Source organism: Salvelinus namaycush, chromosome 17 (genome assembly GCF_016432855.1).
Source record: "Salvelinus namaycush isolate Seneca chromosome 17, SaNama_1.0, whole genome shotgun sequence".
In the NCBI taxonomy this organism is placed as follows: domain Eukaryota; kingdom Metazoa; phylum Chordata; class Actinopteri; order Salmoniformes; family Salmonidae; genus Salvelinus; species Salvelinus namaycush.
The window spans coordinates 23,143,869-23,167,544 of NC_052323.1; the positions used below are offsets into that span (position 1 = coordinate 23,143,869).

The 23,676-nt window shown below is 43.8% G+C and overlaps 1 protein-coding gene across 1 annotated transcript; it reads left to right on the forward strand.

Moving 5' to 3' along the window:
- The first annotated feature begins 2,075 nt into the window (after positions 1-2,075).
- mtnr1ab (melatonin receptor 1A b) lies at positions 2,076-23,463 on the forward strand. Its single transcript, XM_039011868.1, has 2 exons — positions 2,076-2,262; positions 22,601-23,463. The coding sequence occupies exons 1-2, from the start codon at positions 2,076-2,078 to the stop codon at positions 23,461-23,463; spliced, it is 1,050 nt and encodes a 349-aa protein (XP_038867796.1).
- Positions 23,464-23,676: the final 213 nt, after the last annotated feature.

The window sequence follows — 23,676 nt, forward strand, 5'->3', positions numbered from 1 at the left end:
GTCTGTTTACTCACATCACAAGAATAACAATCAGAGATACCCCTTCCGTACATTATACTGATGGCATCAGATCTTTATGGGGATGATGATGTGTTTTAGGAGAAGGGAGAAGGTTAAAGAAGGATTTTTAAGCCTTGAGACAATCGAGACGGATTGTGTGTGTGCGCCATTCAGAGGGTGAATGGGCAAGACAAAATATTGAAGTGCCTTTGAATTTGGTATGGTAGTATGTGCCAGGCAAACTGGTTTGAAGGAAGGTGTTCCTAGTGTTTAGTATACTCTGTGTATATAGATACAGATATACAGACTTGTAGATACACACAGTGATGAAAACCATTACTAAGGCTTGCTGAGGTCAAGTAGGAGGGGAAATCAATATGTGGGGTGGGACATTATCTTGATAAATGACCAAATGCAAAGTCGCATTGAATTCTTCTTCATTAGATTGTTGGCTCATTTATCTGCAGGTAAGAACCCTGGTAACAAAAAACACACTTTTCTGTTCCTTTTTCCCAAAAATCTCACTGTACAACCGTTGGTTATAAACAGAGTTGCAACAATAAGAAACGGACTGTAAGATATTTGTATAGCTGCAATATTGAGGACCTTGGTTTTAAAGACATGGTCATGAAACCTACTTTAGATGACTTTGTATTGAAAACTTTTACATTTTTTAAAATAGGAAATATCTGTTTTTCTACTCTGCCTTTAAAGGGGCAATCTGTGATTACATTTCTTTACTTTTAAATGAACACTGAGTGTCCGAAACATTAGGCACACCTTCCTAATATTGAGTTGCACCCCCTTTCGCCCTCCAAACAGCCTCAATTCGTCAGGGCATGGTCTCTACAAGGTGTCGAAAGCGTTCCACAGGGATGCTGGCCCATGTTGACTCCAATGCTTCCCACAGTTGTGTCAAGTTGGCTGGATGTCCTTTGGGTGGTGGACCACTCTTGAAACTGTTGAGCGTAAAAAAACAGCAGTGATGCAGTTCTTGACACACTCAAACTGGTGCGCCTGGCACATACTAACATACCGCGTTTAATCTTTAGTCTTGCCCATTCACCCTCTGAATGGCACACATACACAATCCATGTCTCAATTGTCACAAAGCATAAAAACCTTCTTTAACATGTCCCCTACCCTTCAACTACACTGATTGAAGTGGATTTAACAAGTGACATCAATAAGGGATTATAGCTTTCACCTGGATTCGCCAGGTCAGTCCATGTCATGGAAAGAGGTGTTCATAATGTTATGTACACTGTGTTCTGTATAGCCATTGATTCTTCAAGAATATAACTTAACCTCATGAGATCAGTTCAACTGTCTTACCCCATCAGAACCCAACATATAAACTTGTTTTATTATTTTGTTTGTAAGCAATGTTATTGTAATGTAAACCATCACTGTATACCCACAAAACACGGTTAAAACTATAATTGTAATGTAATGGATGGTCAGTCCTTGCATCCATAGCGCTGTCTATGAATTGGATAAGGGGTTACGTTTCTCCAGCCCTATTCCTCAGCTGTTTACCGAAACAGTGGCGAGGTAAAATAAAATAAAGGGTCACTACAGATTACAGAAGGAAACAATAGTATAAATACAGTGTAATACACTCTTCTAATAAAATCTATGGTTTGGTATAAATAAAGCATGAATGACTGACAGTAATGAATGAACACATTAATAAATTATAGACCGGTGCGAGTGAAAAGCGTCGTGAAGACTTGATATGAATTGAGCACCAGCAGTCAAACATGGAGTGGAGAAGTGCTTACCACGTTCGGCCACTAGGTGTCAGTATTTTCACCACTTAGGCTACAGTTTAGTCTTGGAATCCGGCACTGAAGTTGCCGTGGAATGTGACAGACGCGCAAAGTGATGGAAGACGATGCAGGGCTATAAAAGTGTAACTGCGTGTAGTGGCAGAATAATTCAACTTGGGCACTCAGAAGAGGACCAAGCTACAGCAGGTGAAATAGAAGTTTCAGTTTATCAAAGACGGCTAATATGGAGCGCAAACCTGAGATGTATTACGAGACTGGGAGAAGGTGAAGAGATACGATAAAATGATAAGAAATGAAAGCGGTCTGACGAACGGTTCTTCAGTGGCCCCCCACGACACTACCCTGAATCGCCCTCCATGGGTTGCGACAACTTTGGGATGCTTTCTGATTTTCACCATTGTCGTTGATATTTTGGGCAACCTCTTGGTCATTATCTCCGTGTACAGAAACAAAAAACTCAGAAACGCAGGTAAGTCAAAGTAGCCTAACCCAATAAAACGTATGTATTTTGAAAAGCATACTGCCATTTGCTGTAGTCTTTTACAACAAAAGGAAACTTATTTGTCTATCTTCATTTCTTAGTTGTATCACCCTGTTGCAGGAGAACTTTCCAGTAATGCAGGAAATTAAAAACTTGTTGTGTATTTAAGGTTTAAAAAGGCTTCTGAAGTTTGTAATTTCCACTTTGATATTTCAGACATGATGTTCTCTTACGAAAAATGTAGCAACCCCAACAAAAAAGTAAATTCATTATAATTCACATAACTCACACTTCCTGTTGCTGCAGGATTATTTTCTTGCTTTAGCAAACTGGCTCAAATTAAGATCCTACATCTGTATTCTGCATAAGTACAAGCTTATGAGAGCATTGCTGGGCATTGCCCTGGGCATAAGCGACATAGGCGGTCGCAGAGGGCCCTCGTCAGACCCTCACTTAGGAACTCAGTCGGGGTCTGTTGAACTGTTGAGCGTTAGAATAGTAGAATACACAAGGTGCAATTTCATCAGCAGTGTTCCTCTTGTTATGTCAGTCACTGACAGTCACTCAATTAGCCATGTCAGCAAAAATAAATTAGATTGGTAAATTAGTCTACCCAGCTATCTAAACTTGTAGTAATCATGGCCAAATTTCTGACCGGGCGTGTATCACAGTACTCTAAGTGTGATAGGACCAAGTGTGTACCTTGGTGTGTACCTCCTTTACGTTCTAAAATTAATTTCCTGCAATGCTACACATTTTACAATGGGGTGTAGAGAAAATGTTGCAGTTTTAAAGCAACTTTTCTCAAATTCTACACATTTTGCCATGGCTTATGCCATGTTAATATGATATCTGATTCAGAGTGATCTTTCATTCTCTTCTCATTATTGTAACCTCATTCTGTTCAGCATCACATAGTAGATCTATCCTCATTACTGTAACCCAATTCTGTTCAGCATCACAGAGTAGATCTATCCTCATTACTGTAACCTCATTCTGTTCAGCATCACAGAGAATATCTATCCTTATTACTGTAACCTCATTCTGTTCAGCATCACAGAGAATATCTATCCTCATTACTGTAACCTCATTCTGTTCAGCATCACAGAGAAAATCTATCCTCATTACTGTAACCTCATTCTGTTCAGCATCACAGACAATGTTCCCTCAAAAAAATGTTGGTACTGAGAAAATGTTAGGTCTGCTGAGCGCAAACTTGAACCTTGTGAAAGTTCTGTGCAACTTCCAGCATGCGTTTACTTAGAACACTGAAGCTGTACCCGCTTTAAGTTCCAGTTTGAACAGTGGTCAAGTAGGCTACTGTAGCTATTTTATCATAATGTAGGCCTACCAGAGTGGCTGGTAGGCCTACAATGGAGAACATGCATCCCATAACATTTTAACATGTAAATAGCTGTTATATCAGTCAGGTAACATTCCATGAGACTTTTGGGAAAAAAACATACAGGGCTTGAGATTAACCGGTTTATCCACTTGTTCTTCAGATAAGGAGGTGACTGAAAATGTTGTTCTGTTGTTTGATGCAAAAAACACTTTACAAAATAAAATGCATTATTATTCCCATACCATTATTACAGAGAATCAGATAAATTATGCTACCCTCTGCCTATTGGCTACTTAGCTTATTCAAGCCTCTCTCAAAATACTAAGACAAAAAAAAACTCTTTACCTGACTCGCATTTCAAAGATGTCTAGAAGTGTACATGTTTTGTGCTCTTGAAGGAGCAATCACTCCCCCATTGCTGATTACAAATGATCTATAACTGGGCTAATAACTCACTATCTAGCAAAGGATATGAACAAATGTGCACACCTGGCTACATGCAGCTCTTATGCTTATGCTGTAAACACAGTCCAGTTCAAAGTGAATGGCCACAGATCCATATATGGCAATGGTCTATTTGCATATATGCCTCCTGCAGCTTTGATTGGTTATGGCATTTTGTTTTTGTATGTTGCATTGAAAGTGGCTAATATTGCGTTGAATCGATCACAATTCCCACAGTAAAAGGAAACATTGATAGTGCTAACTAATGGGGAAAACTCTAGAAAGTTAAGTGAAGTTCAATCTCATGATTCTCTGTGCAGGCTGATATTTCTTCTGCGCGGCAGTCCCGGGGGAGCTGTGCGCCCGTGTGCGCAGCTTAGAGGGAACATTGATCACAGAGTAGATTTATCCTCATTACTGTAACCTTATTCTGTTCTACATCACAGAGAAGATATGAATGATGTGTGAAACAGGCTAGCTGCGGTGTACGGTCACACTGCATTATACAGAGAGGTGTGTGTTGTTGTGGGGGCTCAAGTGGCAACTTAATGATCCTCTAGATTAAAAATCACTTTACAAAAGAGCAACATTGACTGGTATTGGTGCAGGTACTGTAGTGCTGTAAGTGTCATGATTAGGGTTGCAAAATTCCGAGAACTTTCAATAAATTCCCTGGTTTTTCAGAAATCTTGGTTGGGGGATAAAGTTCCTGAAAGATTGCAACCCTAGTTGTAAAACCAACATTTATTCTGTAGAGCTGCTGTTATTTTAATTCCATGAAGTCCTTTTCATTTGAGTTAACCTTCATTGTTGGAACCTTAGGTTACCACATGAGTGGAACACAATCATATTGCTGCTTAGGCCATTATTTTTAGCAGCAGCAGGTAATTGGCTCCTTATCAAACAGATCAATCCAATCTAAATGTATTGGTCGCATACACATGTTATTGCAGGTGCAGCGAAATGTTTATGTTTGTAGCTCCAACAGTCAGCAATACAATAACAATACACGCATAATAGAAAAAAAGAAAAAGGGATAAAGACCTCCGAACGAGCAACATCTTAACGAGCAACATCTTAACAAGCAACATCTTAACGAGCAACATCTTAACGAGCAACATCTTAACGAGCAACATCTTAACAAGCAACATCTTAACGAGCAACATCTTAACGAGCAACATCTTAACGAGCAACATCTTAACGAGCAACATCTTAACAAGCAACATCTTAACAAGCAACATCTTAACGAGCAACATCTTAACGAGCAACATCTTAACAAGCAACATCTTAACGAGCAACATCTTAACGAGCAACATCTTAACAAGCAACATCTTAACGAGCAACATCTTAACAAGCAACATTGGACCCAGCCGATAGTTTCTCTTGTGTCATGTTCGTGGAGGGGTTATCGCTGGTGCTACCACCAAACCTTCTGGTACCCTCCTCCTCTGCCAGTTAGACAGGATGTCTGGCCTGGGGAATCACCTTTGCTACAAAGTACAGTCACAGTTTAATCTATAAATGTATTCATATTGCATTCTTTAATCTGCACCAAAGAGGGAATGGCAGCCACCAGATTATTCATGAGTGCTTTATAACATAACGTTTAGATATAAATATAGTCACTTTATGGTTTATTTATTCAGGAGAATATACAGTATATGTGCATAATGCATTCTAGAGCCTACATGCTGTTAACTCTGACTGTGACTCCTGGACACTGAGTGGACAATGCATTAGAAACACCAGCTCTCTCCATGACATAGACTGACCAGGTGAGTCCAGTTCAATGCTATGATCCCTAATATATATGCAACCAAAGCTTATACAGTACTTACCTGGACTGAATATAAATTGTTGCCAATTACCATAAAGTTAAGTGCTTAAATATAACGTACTGATAAGCACGGAGCAAATTGAATTGCCCTTTTAAAGTCAGCTAAATATTTTCTGATATTGTAAAAATTATTGTCAGCAATTTTAGAAGTGTTTGTAAATTTAGTGCAGTAGTAGCCTCATGTTTAAAAAAAACTTTGCTTTGGAAATTAAATTATTGCAAATGTCTCTCTCTCCACCTCTCTCTCTCCTCCATGTCTCTCTCTCCCACGTCTCTCCCTCTCTCTTTTTTCACGCCTCTCTCTCTCCCCCATGCCTCTCTCCCTCCCCCGCGCCTCGCTCTCTCACCCCATGCCTCGCTCTTTCTCCCAATGTCTCCCTCTCTCTCTCCCTCTCTCTGCCTCCCACGCCTCGCTCTCTCTCTGCCTCCCACGCATCGCTCTCTCTCTTCCCACGCCTCGCTCTCTCTCTTCCCACGCATCGCTCTCTCTCTTCCCACGCCTCGCTCTCTCTCTTCCAACACCTCGCTCTCTCTCTTCCCACACCTCGCTCTCTCTCTTCCCACGCCTCGCTCTCTCTCTTCCCACACCTCGCTCTCTCTCTTCCCACGCCTCGCTCTCTCTCTTCCCACACCTCGCTCTCTCTCTTCCCACACCTCGCTCTCTCTCTTCCCACACCTCGCTCTCTCTCTTCCCACGCATCGCTCTCTCTCTTCCCACACCTCGCTCTCTCTCTTCCCACGCCTCGCTCTCTCTCTTCCCACGCCTCGCTCTCTCTCTTCCAATGTCTCCCTCTCTCTCTCCCTCTCTCTGCCTCCCACGCCTCGCTCTCTCTCTGCCTCCCACGCCTCGCTCTCTCTCTGCCTCCCACGCCTCGCTCTCTCTCTTCCCACGCCTCGCTCTCTCTCTTCCCACACCTCGCTCTCTCTCCCCACGCCTCGCTCTCTCTTCCCACGCCTCGCTCTCTCTCTGCCTCCCACGCCTCGCTCTCTCTCTTCCCACGCCTCGCTCTCTCTCTGCCTCCCACGCCTCGCTCTCTCTCTGCCTCCCACGGCTCGCTCTCTCTCTGCCTCCCACGCCTCGCTCTCTCTCTTCCCACGCCTCGCTCTCTCTCTTCCCACACCTCGCTCTCTCTACCCACGTCTCGGTCTCTCCCCACGCCTCGCTCTCTCTCCCCACGCCTCTCTCTCTCTCTCTCCTCTCTCCCCCACGCCTCGTCCTCTCTCTCCCCATGCCTCGGTCTCTCTCCCCACGCCTCTCTCTCTCCCCCACGCCTCGCTCTCTCTCCCCATGCCTCGCTTTCTCTCCCAATGCTTCCCTCTCGCTCTCCTTCTCTCTCCCCCACGCCTCGCTCTCTCTCCCAATGCCTCCCTCTCTCTGCCTCCCACACCTCGCTCTCTCTCTCTCTGCCTCCCACGCCTCTCTCTCTCTCTCCCCACGCCTCGCTCTCTCTCCCCACGCCTCACTCTCTCTCTCCCCCATGCCTCGCTCGCTCTCTGCCTCCCACGCCTCTCTCTCCCCACGCCTCGGTCTCTCTCCCCACGCCTCGCTCTCCCCCCCACGCCTTGCTCTCCCTCTCTGTCTGTCTGTCTCCCTCGCTCTCTCTCTGTCTCCCATACCTCTCCTTTTTCTGTCTCTGTCTGTCTGTCTCTCTATCACTCTCTCTCTGTCTCCCATACCTCTCACTCTCTCTTTTACTCTTTCGCTCTCCCTCTCTCTTTCTAGCCCCCCCCCCTCACCTGAATATATGCAGTTTAAGGAACAAAATACATGAAATATGCTGTCTAGTGCAGTCAAACAATATTCATGTATTGGCAATATGAGAGACTCACATGGACTCTTCTTTTGAGGATGCTGAGATCTCTATACATGGAGACAATCTGTTCAGGAGGGACCGAAATAGATGTGTGGGTGGAGTTTACATCCAGAATCATATTCCAGCAAAACAACGTAAGGACTTAATGTTGAATAGATTATAGGCGCTATGGGTACAGGTGCATTGACCACATTTGAAACCAATACTAGTTGGTTGCTGCTATAGGCCACCTAGTGCTGATGTGAAATATCTTGATGTACTTTGTGAAATGTTGGATAAGGTATCTGATGAAAATAGGGAAATATATTTTTGGGGAGATATGAATATGGATTTTTTTAACACCAACTGTCCAATGACAATAAACGTATTTCTGTTGCCAATGTATGTAACCTGACCCAAGTTATGACATCACCAACCAGAACGTTCACTAATAGGTCCGGTATCACATCATCAACTTGTATCGATCACATTTTAACCAACATGGCTGAACATTGTTCTAAAGCTGTATCAGTGGCACTAGGTTGCAGTGATCATAACTTGGTTGCACTCACTAGGAAAACTAAAATACCCAAGGCTGGCCCTAAGGTAATTTACCGCAGGTCCTACAGAGGGTTCAATCAGGACTCACTCACTAGGAAAACTAAAATACCCAAGGCTGGCCCTAAGGTAATATACCGCAGGTCCTACAGAGGGTTCAATCAGGACTCACTCACTAGGAAAACTAAAATACCCAAGGCTGGCCCTAAGGTAATATACCGCAGGTCCTACAGAGGGTTCAATCAGGACTCACTCACTAGGAAAACTAAAATACCCAAGGCTGGCCCTAAGGTAATTTACCGCAGGTCCTACAGAGGGTTCAATCAGGACTCACTCACTAGGAAAACTAAAATACCCAAGGCTGGCCCTAAGGTAATTTACCGCAGGTCCTACAGAGGGTTCAATCAGGACTCACTCACTAGGAAAACTAAAATACCCAAGGCTGGCCCTAAGGTAATATACCGCAGGTCCTACAGAGGGTTCAATCAGGACTCACTCCCTAGGAAAACTAAAATACCCAAGGCTGGCCCTAAGGTAATCTACCGCAGGTCCTACAGAGGGTTCAATCAGGACTCATTTGTGGATGAGATTAAGAATGTGCAATGGTTAGAAGTGTGTAGTAAGGATGATCCTGAAATGTCACTAAGTTTGTTTAAAAATGTATGAAGTAAAGGGTGATGAAAATAACTGTGGAGAACGTTGAACGTGATTATGGGTAGGAATTCGAACATGTCCAGCTCTTTTGTTGAATCAGAGGCTATATTTATTACAAAATCAAACGACATCGCAAACTACTTTAATTCATATTTTACAGGCAAAGTGGAAAGTCCAGGAATGCTATGATTCCAGCTGATGGCTCCATGTCATATACCCTTATAACAGATTGTATCATGAAGGAGAGGCAATGCATGTTAGAATTTCACCAAGTAGAACAGGAAGAGGTAGAAAGGATGCTGTTGTCTCTGTCGGATGACAAGTCACCTGGTACAGATCATCTGGACGCCAAATTGCTTACAGTTACAGCTAACCAAATATCTATATTTTTAATAAGTGCTTCATGTATGGGGTGTGCCCAGAAGTCTGGAAAGAGTCAAAGGTTATTCTACTACCTAAGGATAAAAAATCTGCATTCACTGGTCCTAATAGTCGTCCTATAAGCTTGCTGCCTGTGTTCAGTAAATTATTGGAAAAGATTTTATCTGTACAAATCAAGGATTATTTCTCATGTAATGATCTGATAACGGGTTTCCAGCATGCAAAGAAGAGCATTCTACGAGTACGGCCTCAGCACAAATGACAGATGATTGGTTAAAGAGTATGGATGACAGGAAGTTAGTTGGTGCAGTGTTGCTAGATTTCAGTGCTGCTTTTGATGTAATTGATCATGAACTGTCACTAGATAAACTCAAACGTTATGGTTTTAAGTCTGCAGCTCTATCCTGGATGGAAATCTATCTATCCAGGAGAAGGCAAAAGTGTTCTTTAATGGTAGCTTTTCAAAAAGTAAAGATATACGCTGTGGTGTTCCTCAAGGAAGCTGCCTAGGCCCACTTCTCTACTCTATCTTTACTAATGATTTACTTTCAGCAATGAACAAAGCAAGAGGTTTAATGTATGCTGATGACTCTACAATGTATAGCGCAGCATCCGAATCTAATGCGCTACACGATGTACTGAGTAGTGAACTAAGAATGGTGGGTTGATATGAACAAATTGGTGTTGAACATTTCTAAAACTAAATGTATTGTATTTGGTTCAAGATATATGCTTGCTGATGATCCCCAATTGAATTTGTTGATGAATAGAATGCATGTAGAGCAAGGGGGGAAAACGAAACTACTAGTCGTCATGTTGGACGCAGCTTTATCATGGTCAGAACACATAGATAATATTGTTATTAAGATGGGTAAGGGAATTGCTGTTACAAGAAAATGTTCAGAGTATGTAACATCTAGCACTCTGAATCAGGTGATTCAATCCCTGGTCCTATCACACTTAAGAGTACTGTCTGTAAGGTTATATGGTCAATCCCTGGTCCTATCACACCTAGAGTACTGTCCAGTTATATGGTCAATCCCTGGTCCTATCACACTTAGAGCACTGTCCAGTTATATGGTCAATCCCTGGTCCTATCACACCTAGAATACTGTCCAGTTATATGGTCAATCCCGGGTCCTATCACACTTAGAGCACTGTCCAGTTATATGGTCAATCCCTGGTCCTATCACACCTAGAGTACTGTCCAGTTATATGGTCAATCCTTGGTCTTATCACACCTAGAGTACTGTCCAGTTATATGGTCAATCCCTGGTCCTATCACACCTAGAGTACTGTCCAGTTATATGGTCAATCCCTGGTCCTATCACACTTAGAGCACTGTCCAGTTATATGGTCAATCCCTGGTCCTATCACACTTAGAGTACTGTCCAGTTATATGGTCAATCCCTGGTCCTATCACACTTAGAGTACTGTCCAGTTATATGGTCAATCCCTGGTCCTATCACACTTAGAGCACTGTCCAGTTATATGGTCAATCCCTGGTCCTATCACACTTAGAGTACTGTCCAGTTATATGGTCAATCCCTGGTCCTATCACACTTAGAGTACTGTCCAGTTATATGGTCAATCCCTGGTCCTATCACACTTAGAGCACTGTCCAGTTATATGGTCAATCCCTGGTCCTATCACACTTAGAGTACTGTCCAGTTATATGGTCAATCCCTGGTCCTATCACACTTAAAGTACTGTCCAGTTATATGGTCAATCCCTGGTCCTATCACACTTAGAGTACTGTCCAGTTATATGGTCAATCCCTGGTCCTATCACACTTAGAGTACTGTCCAGTTATATGGTCAATCCCTGGTCCTATCACACTTAGAGCACTGTCCAGTTATATGGTCAATCCCTGGTCCTATCACACTTAGAGTACTGTCCAGTTATATGGTCAATCCCTGGTCCTATCACACTTAGAGTACTGTCCAGTTATATGGTCAATCCCTGGTCCTATCACACTTAGAGCACTGTCCAGTTATATGGTCAATCCCTGGTCCTATCACACTTAGAGTACTGTCCAGTTATATGGTCAATCCCTGGTCCTATCACACTTAGAGCACTGTCCAGTTATATGGTCAATCCCTGGTCCTATCACACTTAGAGTACTGTCCAGTTATATGGTCAATCCCTGGTCCTATCACACTTAGAGTACTGTCCAGTTATATGGTCAATCCCTGGTCCTATCACACTTAGAGTACTGTCCAGTTATATGGTCATCTGCAGCAAATATTTTTTTTAAAGCTCAAAATCACCCAAAACAGGGCTGCCAGATTAGCTCTTCATTGCTCTATCTGTATAAAGGTTAAATAAAAAAAATTAACATGCATAACCACCAAACTAGACAGGTAAATTCAGGGCATCTAAGACAACCCAAGCCAAGGACAAATCGTCTTAAATCTACAGTTTTATATAGAGCCATAGCTGAATGGAACTCTTTACCAATCCATATTTCTCAGGCAAAAAGCAAATCCACCCTCAAGAAAAAAATAAAAGAACGTCTAATGAGATAGACCATATGACTGGACAGGAAATAGAAAGTATCAACTGAATGTTAAATGTGTTTCCTGTCAGGTATTTTAATTGTCTGTATTGTCTACTTGTTAAATGTTTGTAAAGTCATCATTTGTAATTGTTTGTAATGTCTTGTTAATTGGTGTTGGACCCCAGGACGATTAGCTAGCGTTACGGCGTTAGCTAATGGGGATCCTAATAAATATTCACAAATTCTCTCTCTTTCTCTGCATATGAGAGACAAGGAGTGGTAGAGGTCATTATGGTTTTGTTCTTGTGTCTTTGCATGTATTTCATTGATTCATTCATCAATCCCGTGGCCATGTGACATTAGATCTGGAGGTAAGGTCCAGCAGTATTTCCCATCTGGACAGCTACACTTCATTAACTGAATGAGACCTTATAAGACAATGTTATTTTCTCAGGATGAGTAGGTCTTTGTTTTGGGTTTTTTAGGCACTTTCTTTACTTTGGCCTGTGATGTTTCATTCTAAAGATACACCATATAAGGTAGTTGGTATGTACCGCTATCGTCTCCACCACCATCTCTTCCTCCAGTATCTACTGTATGTTCTGGGGCCTCCCCCCTACCCACCTACACTCCCATTAGCCTCCTGTTCATTCTGTTTGTCCAGTGTGCTGTGAAACTGTCCCCCTGGTCCACAGAGGAATACGTAATGACCAGAGCAGACACTCCCTCCCACTAGACTCAAAACACACACCCTGCCACAGCCACATCTCCAACAAAGCCCCAACCAAGCATGTATTTAGAACCTAATTGCACTCTCATTGTTCCTGAATGACACGCCACAGTCGCTCCTCTCGCTGTCTCTTTTTTCTATTAAACAAATGCAGCTCGTGAGACTCTGTATACTGTGCCACCACTGTCTGTTTGCATTAGTCAGCATGGGCTGCTTGGTAAGAATGATCTTAACACCCTGGGTAACTACAGCGTCACTCTGCCAATAACCAATGCATCAGCTCACCTCACCCACCGTCCGCTTATGGAACTAATATGCAGCTTAAGGTTCTGCTGTTCCCCTGTATACAACGCCACAACCAAGGGAGAGACCTTGGAAATGTTACATGTCATTTGAGATCAAGTTAGCAGAACTGAGCATCTGTTTTTTTTGCACTGAGCAAAACAACAAAACACAAAAGTATCTGAGTAGAGCAGAGAAAAGTAGAGCAGAGTAGTGTAGAGTAGAGCAGAGAAAAGTAGAGTAGTGTAGTGTAGAGCAGAGAAAAGTAGAGTAGTGTAGTGTAGAGCAGAATAGAGTAGAGCAGAGTAGTGTAAACAGAGCAGAGTAGTGTAGTGTAGAGCAGAATAGAGTAGAGTAGTGTAGAGCAGAGTAGAGCAGAGTAGTGTAGTGTAGAGCAGAGAAAAGTAGAGTAGTGTAGTGTAGAGCAGAGAAAAGTAGAGTAGTGTAGAGCAGAGAAAAGTAGAGTAGTGTAGTGTAGAGCAGAGTAGTGTAAACAGAGCAGAGTAGTGTAGAGCAGAGTAGAGTAAAGTACAGCAGAGCAGAGTAGTGTAGAGTACAGCAGAGTATTGTAGAGTAAAGTACAGCGGAGTAGAGCAGAGTAGTGTAGAGTATAGCATAGAGTAGTGTAGAGCAGAGTAGTGTAGAGTATAACAGAGTCGTGTAGAGTAAAGTACAGCAGAGTAGAGTATAGCATAGAGTAGTGTAGAGCAGAGTAGTGTAGAGTATAACAGAGTCGAGTAGAGCAGAGTAGACTATAGCATAGAGTAGTGTAGAGTATAGCATAGAGTAATGTAGAGTAGAGCAGAGTAGTGCAGAGCAGAGTAGAGCAGAGCAGTGTAGTGTAGAGTATAGCAGCGTAGTATAGAGCAGAGCAGAGTAGTGTAGAGTATAGCATGGAGTAGTGTAGATCAGAGTAGTGTAGAGCAGAGTAGAGTAGAGTAGAGCAGAGTACAGCAGAGCAGTGTAGAGCAGAGTAGTGTAGAGCAGAGTAGAGTAGTGTAGAGCAGAGTAGTGTAGAGTATAGCATGGAGTAGTGTAGATCAGAGTAGTGTAGAGCAGAGTAGAGTAGAGTAGAGTAGTGTAGAGCAGAGCGTAGTAGAGTAGAGCAGAGTAGTGTAGAGCATAGTAGTGTAGAGCAGATCAGAGTAGTGTAGAGCAGAGCAGTGTAGAGTAGAGCAGAGCGTAGTAGTGTAGAGCAGAGTAGTGTAGAGTAGTGTAGAGCATAGTAGTGTAGAGCAGATCAGAGTAGTGTAGAGCAGAGCAGTGTAGAGTAGAGCAGAGCGTAGTAGTGTAGAGCATAGTAGTGTAGAGCAGATCAGAGTAGTGTAGAGCAGAGCAGTGTAGAGTAGAGCAGAGCGTAGTAGTGTAGAGCAGAGTAGTGTAGAGCAGATCAGAGTAGTGTAGAGCAGAGCAGTGTAGAGTAGAGCAGAGCGTAGTAGTGTAGAGCAGAGTAGTGTAGAGTAGTGTAGAGCATAGTAGTGTAGAGCAGATCAGAGTAGTGTAGAGCAGAGCAGTGTAGTGTAGAGTAGAGCTGTTCTCTGCTGCTTTCTTCTGTCCCAGTCTCTCTTAGTGGGTCTGATGTGAATTGGGTGCCTGGGGCAGTCATATCAACTGAAGCTCACTACTCATTCAAGGGGAACTCTGTTACACATTACACATCTACAGTTTATGTTAAATAGAGTGGGACTCCAGCACCACTCCGCCTCTATTCCAGTGGAGGACCTAGAATCCTTGTTTCCATTCCACACTCACATGGCCTGTTGAGCTCTCTGTCAAACTGTTGCATCTTATTCGGTATGATTATTATAGATTATAGTTTTTGTCCCACTACTATTGATTTCTTATTATTGTTCCTGTTTTTTTATGCAAATTGACCAAAAAACGTATAATGACTATAATCTATGAACTATCTTGTCTCCGCAGTACAAGAAGAACAAGGAAGTAGTTAAGTACAGTATATGTGATGCATCTGTTAGGGATACAATGCATTATGATTAGTCTGGCAGGCCTGCAGTGTCCTGGGGCCAAAACTGTTGAGGCTGACATGCTGATCAGACTGCTCGTGCGCGTGCGTCCACGTGCATGTTTATTTTGTCCACCCACACCAGATGTGATCAGGACACACATGTTGAAATATCAAAACGAACTCTGAACCAATTGTATTAATTTGCGGACAGGTCGAAAAGCATTAAAAATGTATTGCAATTTAGCTAGCTAGCTTGCTGTTGCTAGCTAATTTGTCCTGGGATATAAACATTGGGTTGTTATTTTACCTGAAATGCACAAGGTCCTCTACGCCGACAATTAATCCACAGATAAGAGGGTAAACCGAGTTAGTTTCTAGTAATCTCTCCTCCTTCAGGCTTCTTCTTCTGACTTCATATGGCGGTTAGCAACCAACTTTAAGGTGCATTACTACCATCAACTGGACTGAGTGTGAACCTCACTTCATCTTTCAATCACCCACGTGGGTATATGCTCCTAAAACCCAATGAGAAGATGGCACGTTGGTATATGCTCCTAAAAACCAATGAGGAGATGGGAGAGGCGGGACTTGCAGCGCGTCAAGCTTCACAAAAAGAACCAAGTTCTATTTTGGTGCCTGGCTACGCAGATGCTCGTTGACGTGCGCGGGCAGTGTAGGTGCAATGATTGAATAACATGTACAGTACCAGTCAAAAGTTTGGACACACCTACTCATTCAAGGGTTTTTCTTTATTTTTACTATTTTCTACATTGTAGAATAATAGTGAAGACATCAAAACTATGAAATAACACATATGGAATCATGTAGTAACCAAAAAAGTGTTAAACAAATCAAAATATATTTTATATATTGAGATTCTTCAAAGTAGCCACCCTTTGCCTTGATGACAGCTTTGCACACTCTTGGCATAAAGAAAACCCTGGAATGAGTAGGTGTGTCCAAACATTTGACTGGTACTGTATTTCTAAATGAATGATTTAGGCTCTGCTGAATGTTGAGAGTGATTGTTATGTTGACGAGATTACTGCTGTTCCGCTGGACATCTTCTAAGACCCTCACGAACTTCTACAGATCCTGTAGCACCGCATGGTACGGCAACTGCACCACACGCAACCGCAGGGCTCTCCAGGGGGTGGTGCGGTCACAACCAATGCATCACCGGGGGGCTCACTGCCTAACTACAGCACCCAATGTCACAGGAAGGCCAAGAAGATCATCAAGGACCTCAGCCAGCAGAGCCATGGCCTGTTCACCTCGTTACCATCTAGAAGGTGGAGACAGTACAGGTGCATCAAATCTGGGACCAAGAGACTGATAAACAGCTTCTATCTCCAGGCCATCAGACTGTTAATAAATAGTCATCACTAGCAGCACCCTGCCCTGAACCTTAGACACTGTTGCTAGCACCAGGTACTCTACCATGTACCTTAGAGACTGCTGCCCTATGTACATAGTCATGGAAAACTGGTCACTTTAATAATGTTTACATACTGTTTTACCCACTTCATATGTATATACTGTATTCTAGTCAAGGCTCATCCTATATAACTACTGCTGTAAACACCCTTTCTATTCACATAGTGCCCGTACTGTCCATACACACCATTCACATATTTACAGTGCATTCAGAAAGTATTCAGACCCCTTCCCCTTTTCCAAATTTTGTTACTTTACAGCCTTATTCTAAAATTGATTAATAAATAAAGAATTTTACTCAACAATCTACACACAATACCCCATAATGACAAAGCAAAAACAGTAATTTTTTGGCAAATTCATTACAAATAAAAAACAGAAATACCTTATTTACATAAGTATTCAGACCCTTTGCTATGACACTCGAAATTGAGCTCAGGTGCATCCTGTTCCCATTGATCATCCTTGAAATGTTTCTACAACTTGATTGGAGTCCACCGGTGGTAAATTCAATTGATTGGACATGATTTGGAAAGTCTCACACCAGTCTATATAAGGTCCCACAGTTCACAGTGCATGTCAGAGCAAAAAACAAGCAATGAGGTTGAAGGTATAGCTCCGAGACAGGGTTGTGTTGAGGCACAGATCTGGGGAAGGGTACCAAAAACTTCTGCAGCATTGAAGGTCCCCAAGAACACAGTGGCCTTCTTCATTCTTAAATGGAGGACGTTTGGAACCACCAAGACTCTTCCTAGAGCTGGCTGCCTGGCCAAACTGAGCAATCAGGGAGAGAAGGGCCTTGGTCAGGGAGGTGACCAGGAACCCGATGGTCACTCTGACAGCGCTCCAGAGTTCCTTTGTGGTGATGGGAGAACCTTCCAGAAGGACAACCATCTCTGAAGCACTCCACCAATCAGGCCTTTATGGTAAAGTGGCCAGACAGAAGACACTCCTCAGTAAAAGGAACATGACAGCCAGCTTGGAGTTAGCCAAAAGGCACCTAAAGGACTTTCAGACCATGAGAAACAAGATTCTCTGGTCTGATGAAACCAAGATTGAACTCTTTGGCCTGGATGCCAAGCGGTAGGTCTGGAGGAAACCTGGCACCATCCCTAAGGTGAAGCATGGTGGTGGCAGCATCATGCTGTGGGGATGTTTTTCAGCAGCCGGAACTGGGAGACTAGTCAGGATCGAGGGAAAGATGAACAGAGCAAAGTAAAGAGTTTTTTTATGAAAACTTGCTCCAGAGCTCTTAGGACCTCAGACTGGGGTGTTGGAAGGTTCACCTTCCGTAAGGACAAACACCCTAAGCACATAGCCAAGACAACGCAGGAGCGACTTTGGAACAAGTCTCTGAATGTCTTTCAGTGGCCCAGCCAGAGCCTGGACTTGAACCCGATCGAACATTTCTGGAGAGACCTGAAAATAGCTGTGCAGCGACATGCCCCATCCAGCCTGACAGAGCTTTAGAGGATCTACAGAGAAGAATGGGAGAAACCCACCAAATACAGGTGTGCCAAGCTTGTAGCGTCATACCCAAGAAGACTCAAGGCTGTAATCGCTGCCAAATGTGCTTCAACAAAGTACTGAGTAAAGGGTCTGAATACTTATGTAAATGTAAAATTTCTGTTTTCTTTTTTTTATGAATGTGCAAACATTTATGAAAAACTGTTTTTGCTTTGTTATTATGGGTGTTAATTTCTTGCAATTCCATCATTTTTGCCATTGGATTTTGTACTGTGTATATAAATACTGTTTCCAACATTTCTTCGTTTTTATTTCTATATATTTTTGTTATGTTTGTTTATTCGCGTTAAAGCTCGATTTAAATGTAAAGGCAATGATCCCACGTTCGCGGAGACTGCTATCACAGTAAACGCTGCATATGTCGACTTAATCAGAAATTACCATTACATTTTAATGCAGATCTTAAGCGATACTTCCGCGGTACAGATTGAACCCAGCCCTAAGCCTCTCTTTCACTCACTTTCCCTGCAGCGTCAAAAAGAGGTTGTCAAATGAGGAAAACTGATCATTAAATCCAAGTTATATCATTTATCATGAAGATGTAAAACATTTAAGGATTCTTTCCAAAGTAATGTATCAAAAAGACATAAAACATTGAATGATTATTTCCAAAGTAATGTATCATAAAGATGTCAAATATTTTATGATTATTTCCAAACAAAACAATCCCTCATGAATTTGAGGGAAAATACATCTAGAATGTCTCCGGAGGAGGTTCGAAGACATCATATTCTGTATCATGGCACTTGTTTAATCATGTTGTAGAAATGTTTTGTTATATACTGTATCTGTAGCAAAGCAACTGCAGAGTTATAGCATGGTATCTGTTTTCGGTCTGTTGATGTTTGAGAGTATGAGTCTTCTTCATCATGGTAGAGCATGAAGCAGAGATGACCAGTAGTTCAAATTATGTGTGTATACACTATACAAAAGTATGTGGACACACCTTCAAATTAGTGGATTCGGCTATTTCAGCCACACCCGTTGCTGACAGGTGTATAAAATTGAGCACACAGCCATGCAATTTCCATAGACAAACATTGGCAATAGAATTGCCTTACTGAAGAGCTCAGTGACTTTCAACGTGGCACTGTCATAGGATGCAACCTTTCCAACAAGTCAGTTCAGGGGTTGATGTTGGGGAGGTTGATGGGTGGTTGATGAGGGGGCTGAGGTGGGGGGATTGATGTGGGGGGTTGATTTGGGGGGGGTTGATGTGGGGGATTGATGTTGGGGGGGTTATGTGGGGGTGTTGATATGGAGTGGTTGATGTAGCAGGGTTGATATGTGGGGGTGATGTGGGGGGGTTGATGTGGGGGGTTAGATGAGGGGGCTGACGTGGGGGGTTGACGTGGGGGTGTTGATGTGGGGGGGTTTATGTTGGGGGGTTTTATGCTGGGGGTTTTATGTGGGGGGCTGATATGGAGTGGTCGATGTAGCAGGGTTGATGTGGGGAGGTGATGTGGGGGTTGATGTGGGGAGGTGGATGGGGAGTGGTAGATGTAGCAGGGGTGATGTGGGGGGATTGATGTGGGGGTTGATGTGGGGAGGTTGATGGGGAGTGGTAGATGTAGCAGGGTTGATGTGGGGGGATAATGTGGGGGGTTGATGTGGTGGTTAATGTGGAGGTTGATGTGGGGGGGTTGATGTGGGGGGGTTGATGAGGGGGCTGAGGTGGGGGGGTTGATGTGAGGGGGTGATGTGGGGGGTTGATGTGAGGGGTTGATGTGGGGGGTTGATGTGAGGGGTTGATGTGGGGGAGTTGATGTGGGGGGGGGGTTGATGTTGGGGCTTTTATGTGGTGGGGTTGATATGGAGTGGTTGATGTAGCAGGGTTGATGTGGGGGGTGATGTGGGGGTATTGATGTGGGGGGGTCGATGTGGGGGGCGTTGATGTGGGGGAGTTGATGTGGGAGGGTTGATGTGGGGGGGTTGATATGGTGGTTGGTGTGGTTGATGTTGGGGGCATTTATGTGGAGGGGTTGATGTGGGGGCTGAGGTGGGGGGATTGATGTGGGGGGTTGATTTGAGGGGGTTGGTGAGGGGGAGTTGATATGGGGGGTTGATGTTGGGGGGATTGATGTGAGGGGTTGATGTGGGGGGGTTGATGTTTTTTTTATGTGGGGGTGTTGATGTGAGGGGGTTGATGTGGAGGTTGATGTTGGGGGCGTTTATGTAGAGGGGTTGATGCGGGGGTTTGATGAGGGGGCTGATGTGGGGGGTTGATGAGGGGGCTGAGGTGGGGGGGTGATGTGGAGAAGGTTGATGTGGGGGTTGTTGTGAAGGGGCTTGATGTGGAGAGGGTTGATGTGGGGGTTGATGTGGGAGTGTTTATTTGGGGGGTTGATGTGTGGGTTGATGTAGTGGGGTTAATTTGGAGAGGTTGATGTGGGGGTGGGTGTGGGGTGTTTGATTTGGGGAATTGATTTGGGGATTGATGTTGGGGGGTTGATGTGGGGGGCTTGATGTTGGAGGGGGGATTTGGGGGTTGATGTGGGCGTTGATGTGGGGGGATTATTTGGGGGTTGATGTGGGGGCTGATGTAGACGGGTTGATAGGGGGTTGATGTGGAGGGGTTGATGTGGGGGGGTTGATGTGGGGACGGTTTATGTAGGGGGTTGATATGGGGGTTGATGTTTAGTGGTTGATATGGGGGTTGATATGTGGAGCTTTGATGTCAATGTGGGGGTTGATGTCTGGGGTTGATATGTGAGTTGATGTGGGGGGTTAATTTGGGGGTTGATGTGGGTGTTGATTGGGGAAATTGATATGGGGCTTGATATGTGGAGCTTTGATGTCGATGTGAGGGGGTTTATATGGAGGGGGTTGATGTTGGGGGTTGTTTGGGGGTTGATGTGGGGATTGATGTGGGGGTTTATGTGGGGGGCTTGCTGTGGGGTTTGATGGGAGGGGGGTTGATGTGGGCGGGTTGAAGTGGGAGGTTTGATGTGGGATGGTTGATGTACGTGTTGATGTGGGTGGGTGAATGTGGTGGTTGATGGTGACGCTCTAAACATGCACAAATTCACATAGGAAGAGCAATTTTAAAAGTGCAAGGCCTGTCCAACATGCCATGCCTTTATTTGTCATCTTACAGGAATGATATACACATGAGGAGAAAGCTGAAGTACCTATTCTACCTATCCATTGATGTAAATATATCCCCCAACTGATTCCCAGATCGTCCACTAGATGGCAAAAGGTGATCACATGACATTTCTTACCACTAGAAACCAGTTGAGTGTGGTTTGGGTAGTGAGTCAATGTGCCAAAATGGCTGAATGAATTTTCAAGCCTGACATATTCAAATTATTTTAGAGATCAGGGCTTTCAAGTTATGGAGTAAAAAAAAAAGCAAAAACAACAGACAGGTCAGGAAACTTCCAACTCCTTTTCCCATTTACTTTTCCAATTGTAAATGATGAGCTAGCTCAATGGCGCATATGGAGGATGCATGCAAGGTAATGTAGATGGAGAAGGAAATGCATTGCTTTACAATGACCATCAGGGTGGACCCTTTCCAGCATACTAAATGTTTGCATTTTTGGTAACTTGACCTACATTGCACATTCTATAAATATAACCATAGTGCATGGATTTATGGCCTTTATGGGGGGCGGTGGTGGGGAAGATTCTTATGACATTGCCAGCAGTAACATTTGAGTTCGATTTCCAAAAATGTCATATTCTTATATCATATGTTGTAGGTTGGAGATCTAGTTACTCCTACTTGAACAAATTAACATTGTTGTTTTTGAAACCACAATGAATAAGTGGAGTTGTTCAAAGAGACATTCCTGTAAGCTGGTCACCACAGGCTGGTCACCACAGACTGGTCACCACAGACTGGTCATAACAGTTCTCAACACTATGAAGACTAGCTAGTACAGTAGCTATATTAAGACTAGTAATTCTGCAACAGAGCCAATAGTCTGAGCCAAGACTAGCCAGGGGTATTCAACTCTTACCCTACTAGGTCCGGAGCCTGCTGGTTTTCTGTTCTACCTGATAATTAATTGCACCCACCTGGTGTCCCAGGTCTAAATCAGTCCCTGATTTGAAGGGAACAATTAAAAAAGGCAGTGGAACTGGCTTCGAGATCCAGAGTTGAGTTTAAGGGGACTAGGGCATAGCTCACATTTTGGGACCTTTTATAAATGTATTCCCCACAGTGCGTCATGGTTCCAAACCATTGCTAACAGAGAGGCACACTGTCACCCAGGATTAGCATGAATGAGTTTAGACATAGCAAAACAAGTTCCAGTCCAGGTCACCAGTGGACAGGTTATAATATGGTGGCGTCCAAAATGGCGCCCTATTCCCTATATAGTGCACTATAGTGCACTACCATAAAGAATAGGGTACAGGAAATATGGTGCCATTTATGACATAGCCTAAGACATTTATTTGATCATAATAGCTCGAATGACGTGTGTGTGTGTGTGTGTGTGTGTGTGTGTGTGTGTGTGTGTGTGTGTGTGTGTGTGTGTGTGTGTGTGTGTGTGTGTGTGTGTGTGTGTGTGTGTGTGTGTGTGTGTGTTTGTGTGGAGGGGGGGGCAAGCAGGAGATCAACTTTTCCCAGAGATTCAGCACCATGTGTGGTTAAATCCCCTCTAAGAGAGAGAGAGCAGTAAAGGTCATTCCATTTCAGTCAACCTTTTATTATTGGGGAATATAGACTGGGGAATATGATCCATTGATTTATTTTTTATGTCATTTCAAATCCTAAATGAAAGCGTTGGGAATCAACATGCACTTGTACACAGCTGAAATATCAAAACAGTACTGGTTTCGAGGGGTATAAGATGTTGATCCTTTCAGATAAGGATATTAGGATATTATAAATAAACAGAGCGTTCCTTTGTTTTCCAGGCAACGTGTTTGTGGTGAGCCTGGCTGTAGCAGACCTGGTGGTGGCCTTCTACCCCTACCCTCTGGTCCTCTCCTCCATCTTCAACAACGGCTGGAACCTGGGCTTCATTCACTGTCAGGTTAGCGGCTTCCTTATGGGACTCAGCGTCATCGGCTCCATCTTCAATATCACCGGCATCGCAATCAACCGCTACTGCTATATATGTCACAGTCTTAAATACCACAAGCTGTACAGTGACAAGAACTCCCTGTGTTATGTCCTGCTCATCTGGCTGTTGACTGTGGTGGCCCTGGTGCCCAACTTCTTTGTGGGCTCGCTGCAGTACGATCCCAGGGTGTATTCATGTACGTTCGTCCAGTCGGCCAATTCAGCGTACACCATCGCCGTGGTCTTCTTCCACTTCATCCTGCCCATCATGATCGTCACCTACTGCTACCTGAGGATCTGGATCCTGGTTATCCAGGTGAGGCGGAGGGTGAAGCCCGAGTTCAGGCCTAGGCTCACGCCGCATGACGTGAGGAACTTTGTCACCATGTTTGTGGTGTTCGTCCTGTTTGCTGTGTGCTGGGCACCGCTGAACTTCATCGGACTGGCAGTGGCCGTCAACCCCGCCGCAGTAATACCCATGATTCCAGAGTGGCTGTTCGTGTTCAGCTATTTCATGGCCTACTTCAACAGCTGCCTTAATGCCATCGTCTATGGACTGCTCAACCAGAACTTCCGGAGGGAGTACAAACGGATAGTTGTCTCGCTTTGCACTGTGACGTTGTTGTTCCCTGACAGTTCCAACGACGCTGCAGAGAGAGTCAAGCCATCCCCTTTAATAACCAACAACAACCAAGTGAAAGTAGACTGCGTGTGAGAGGTCATAAAGGGAGCACTGTGAACAAAGACATACTAAAAACACATCTCTACTGCTTCCAGACTGCAGGCTTATTAATGATGTATATGTACTGAACTGAAGCCAATGACTCTAACAGCGTGTATGCAGTTTTTAAACAGATTCTTCTCAGTCAAGGTGCATTACAGTAGCTGTATGTTCCCCTCTGTTTAAATGTTTACAATAATGAACTAT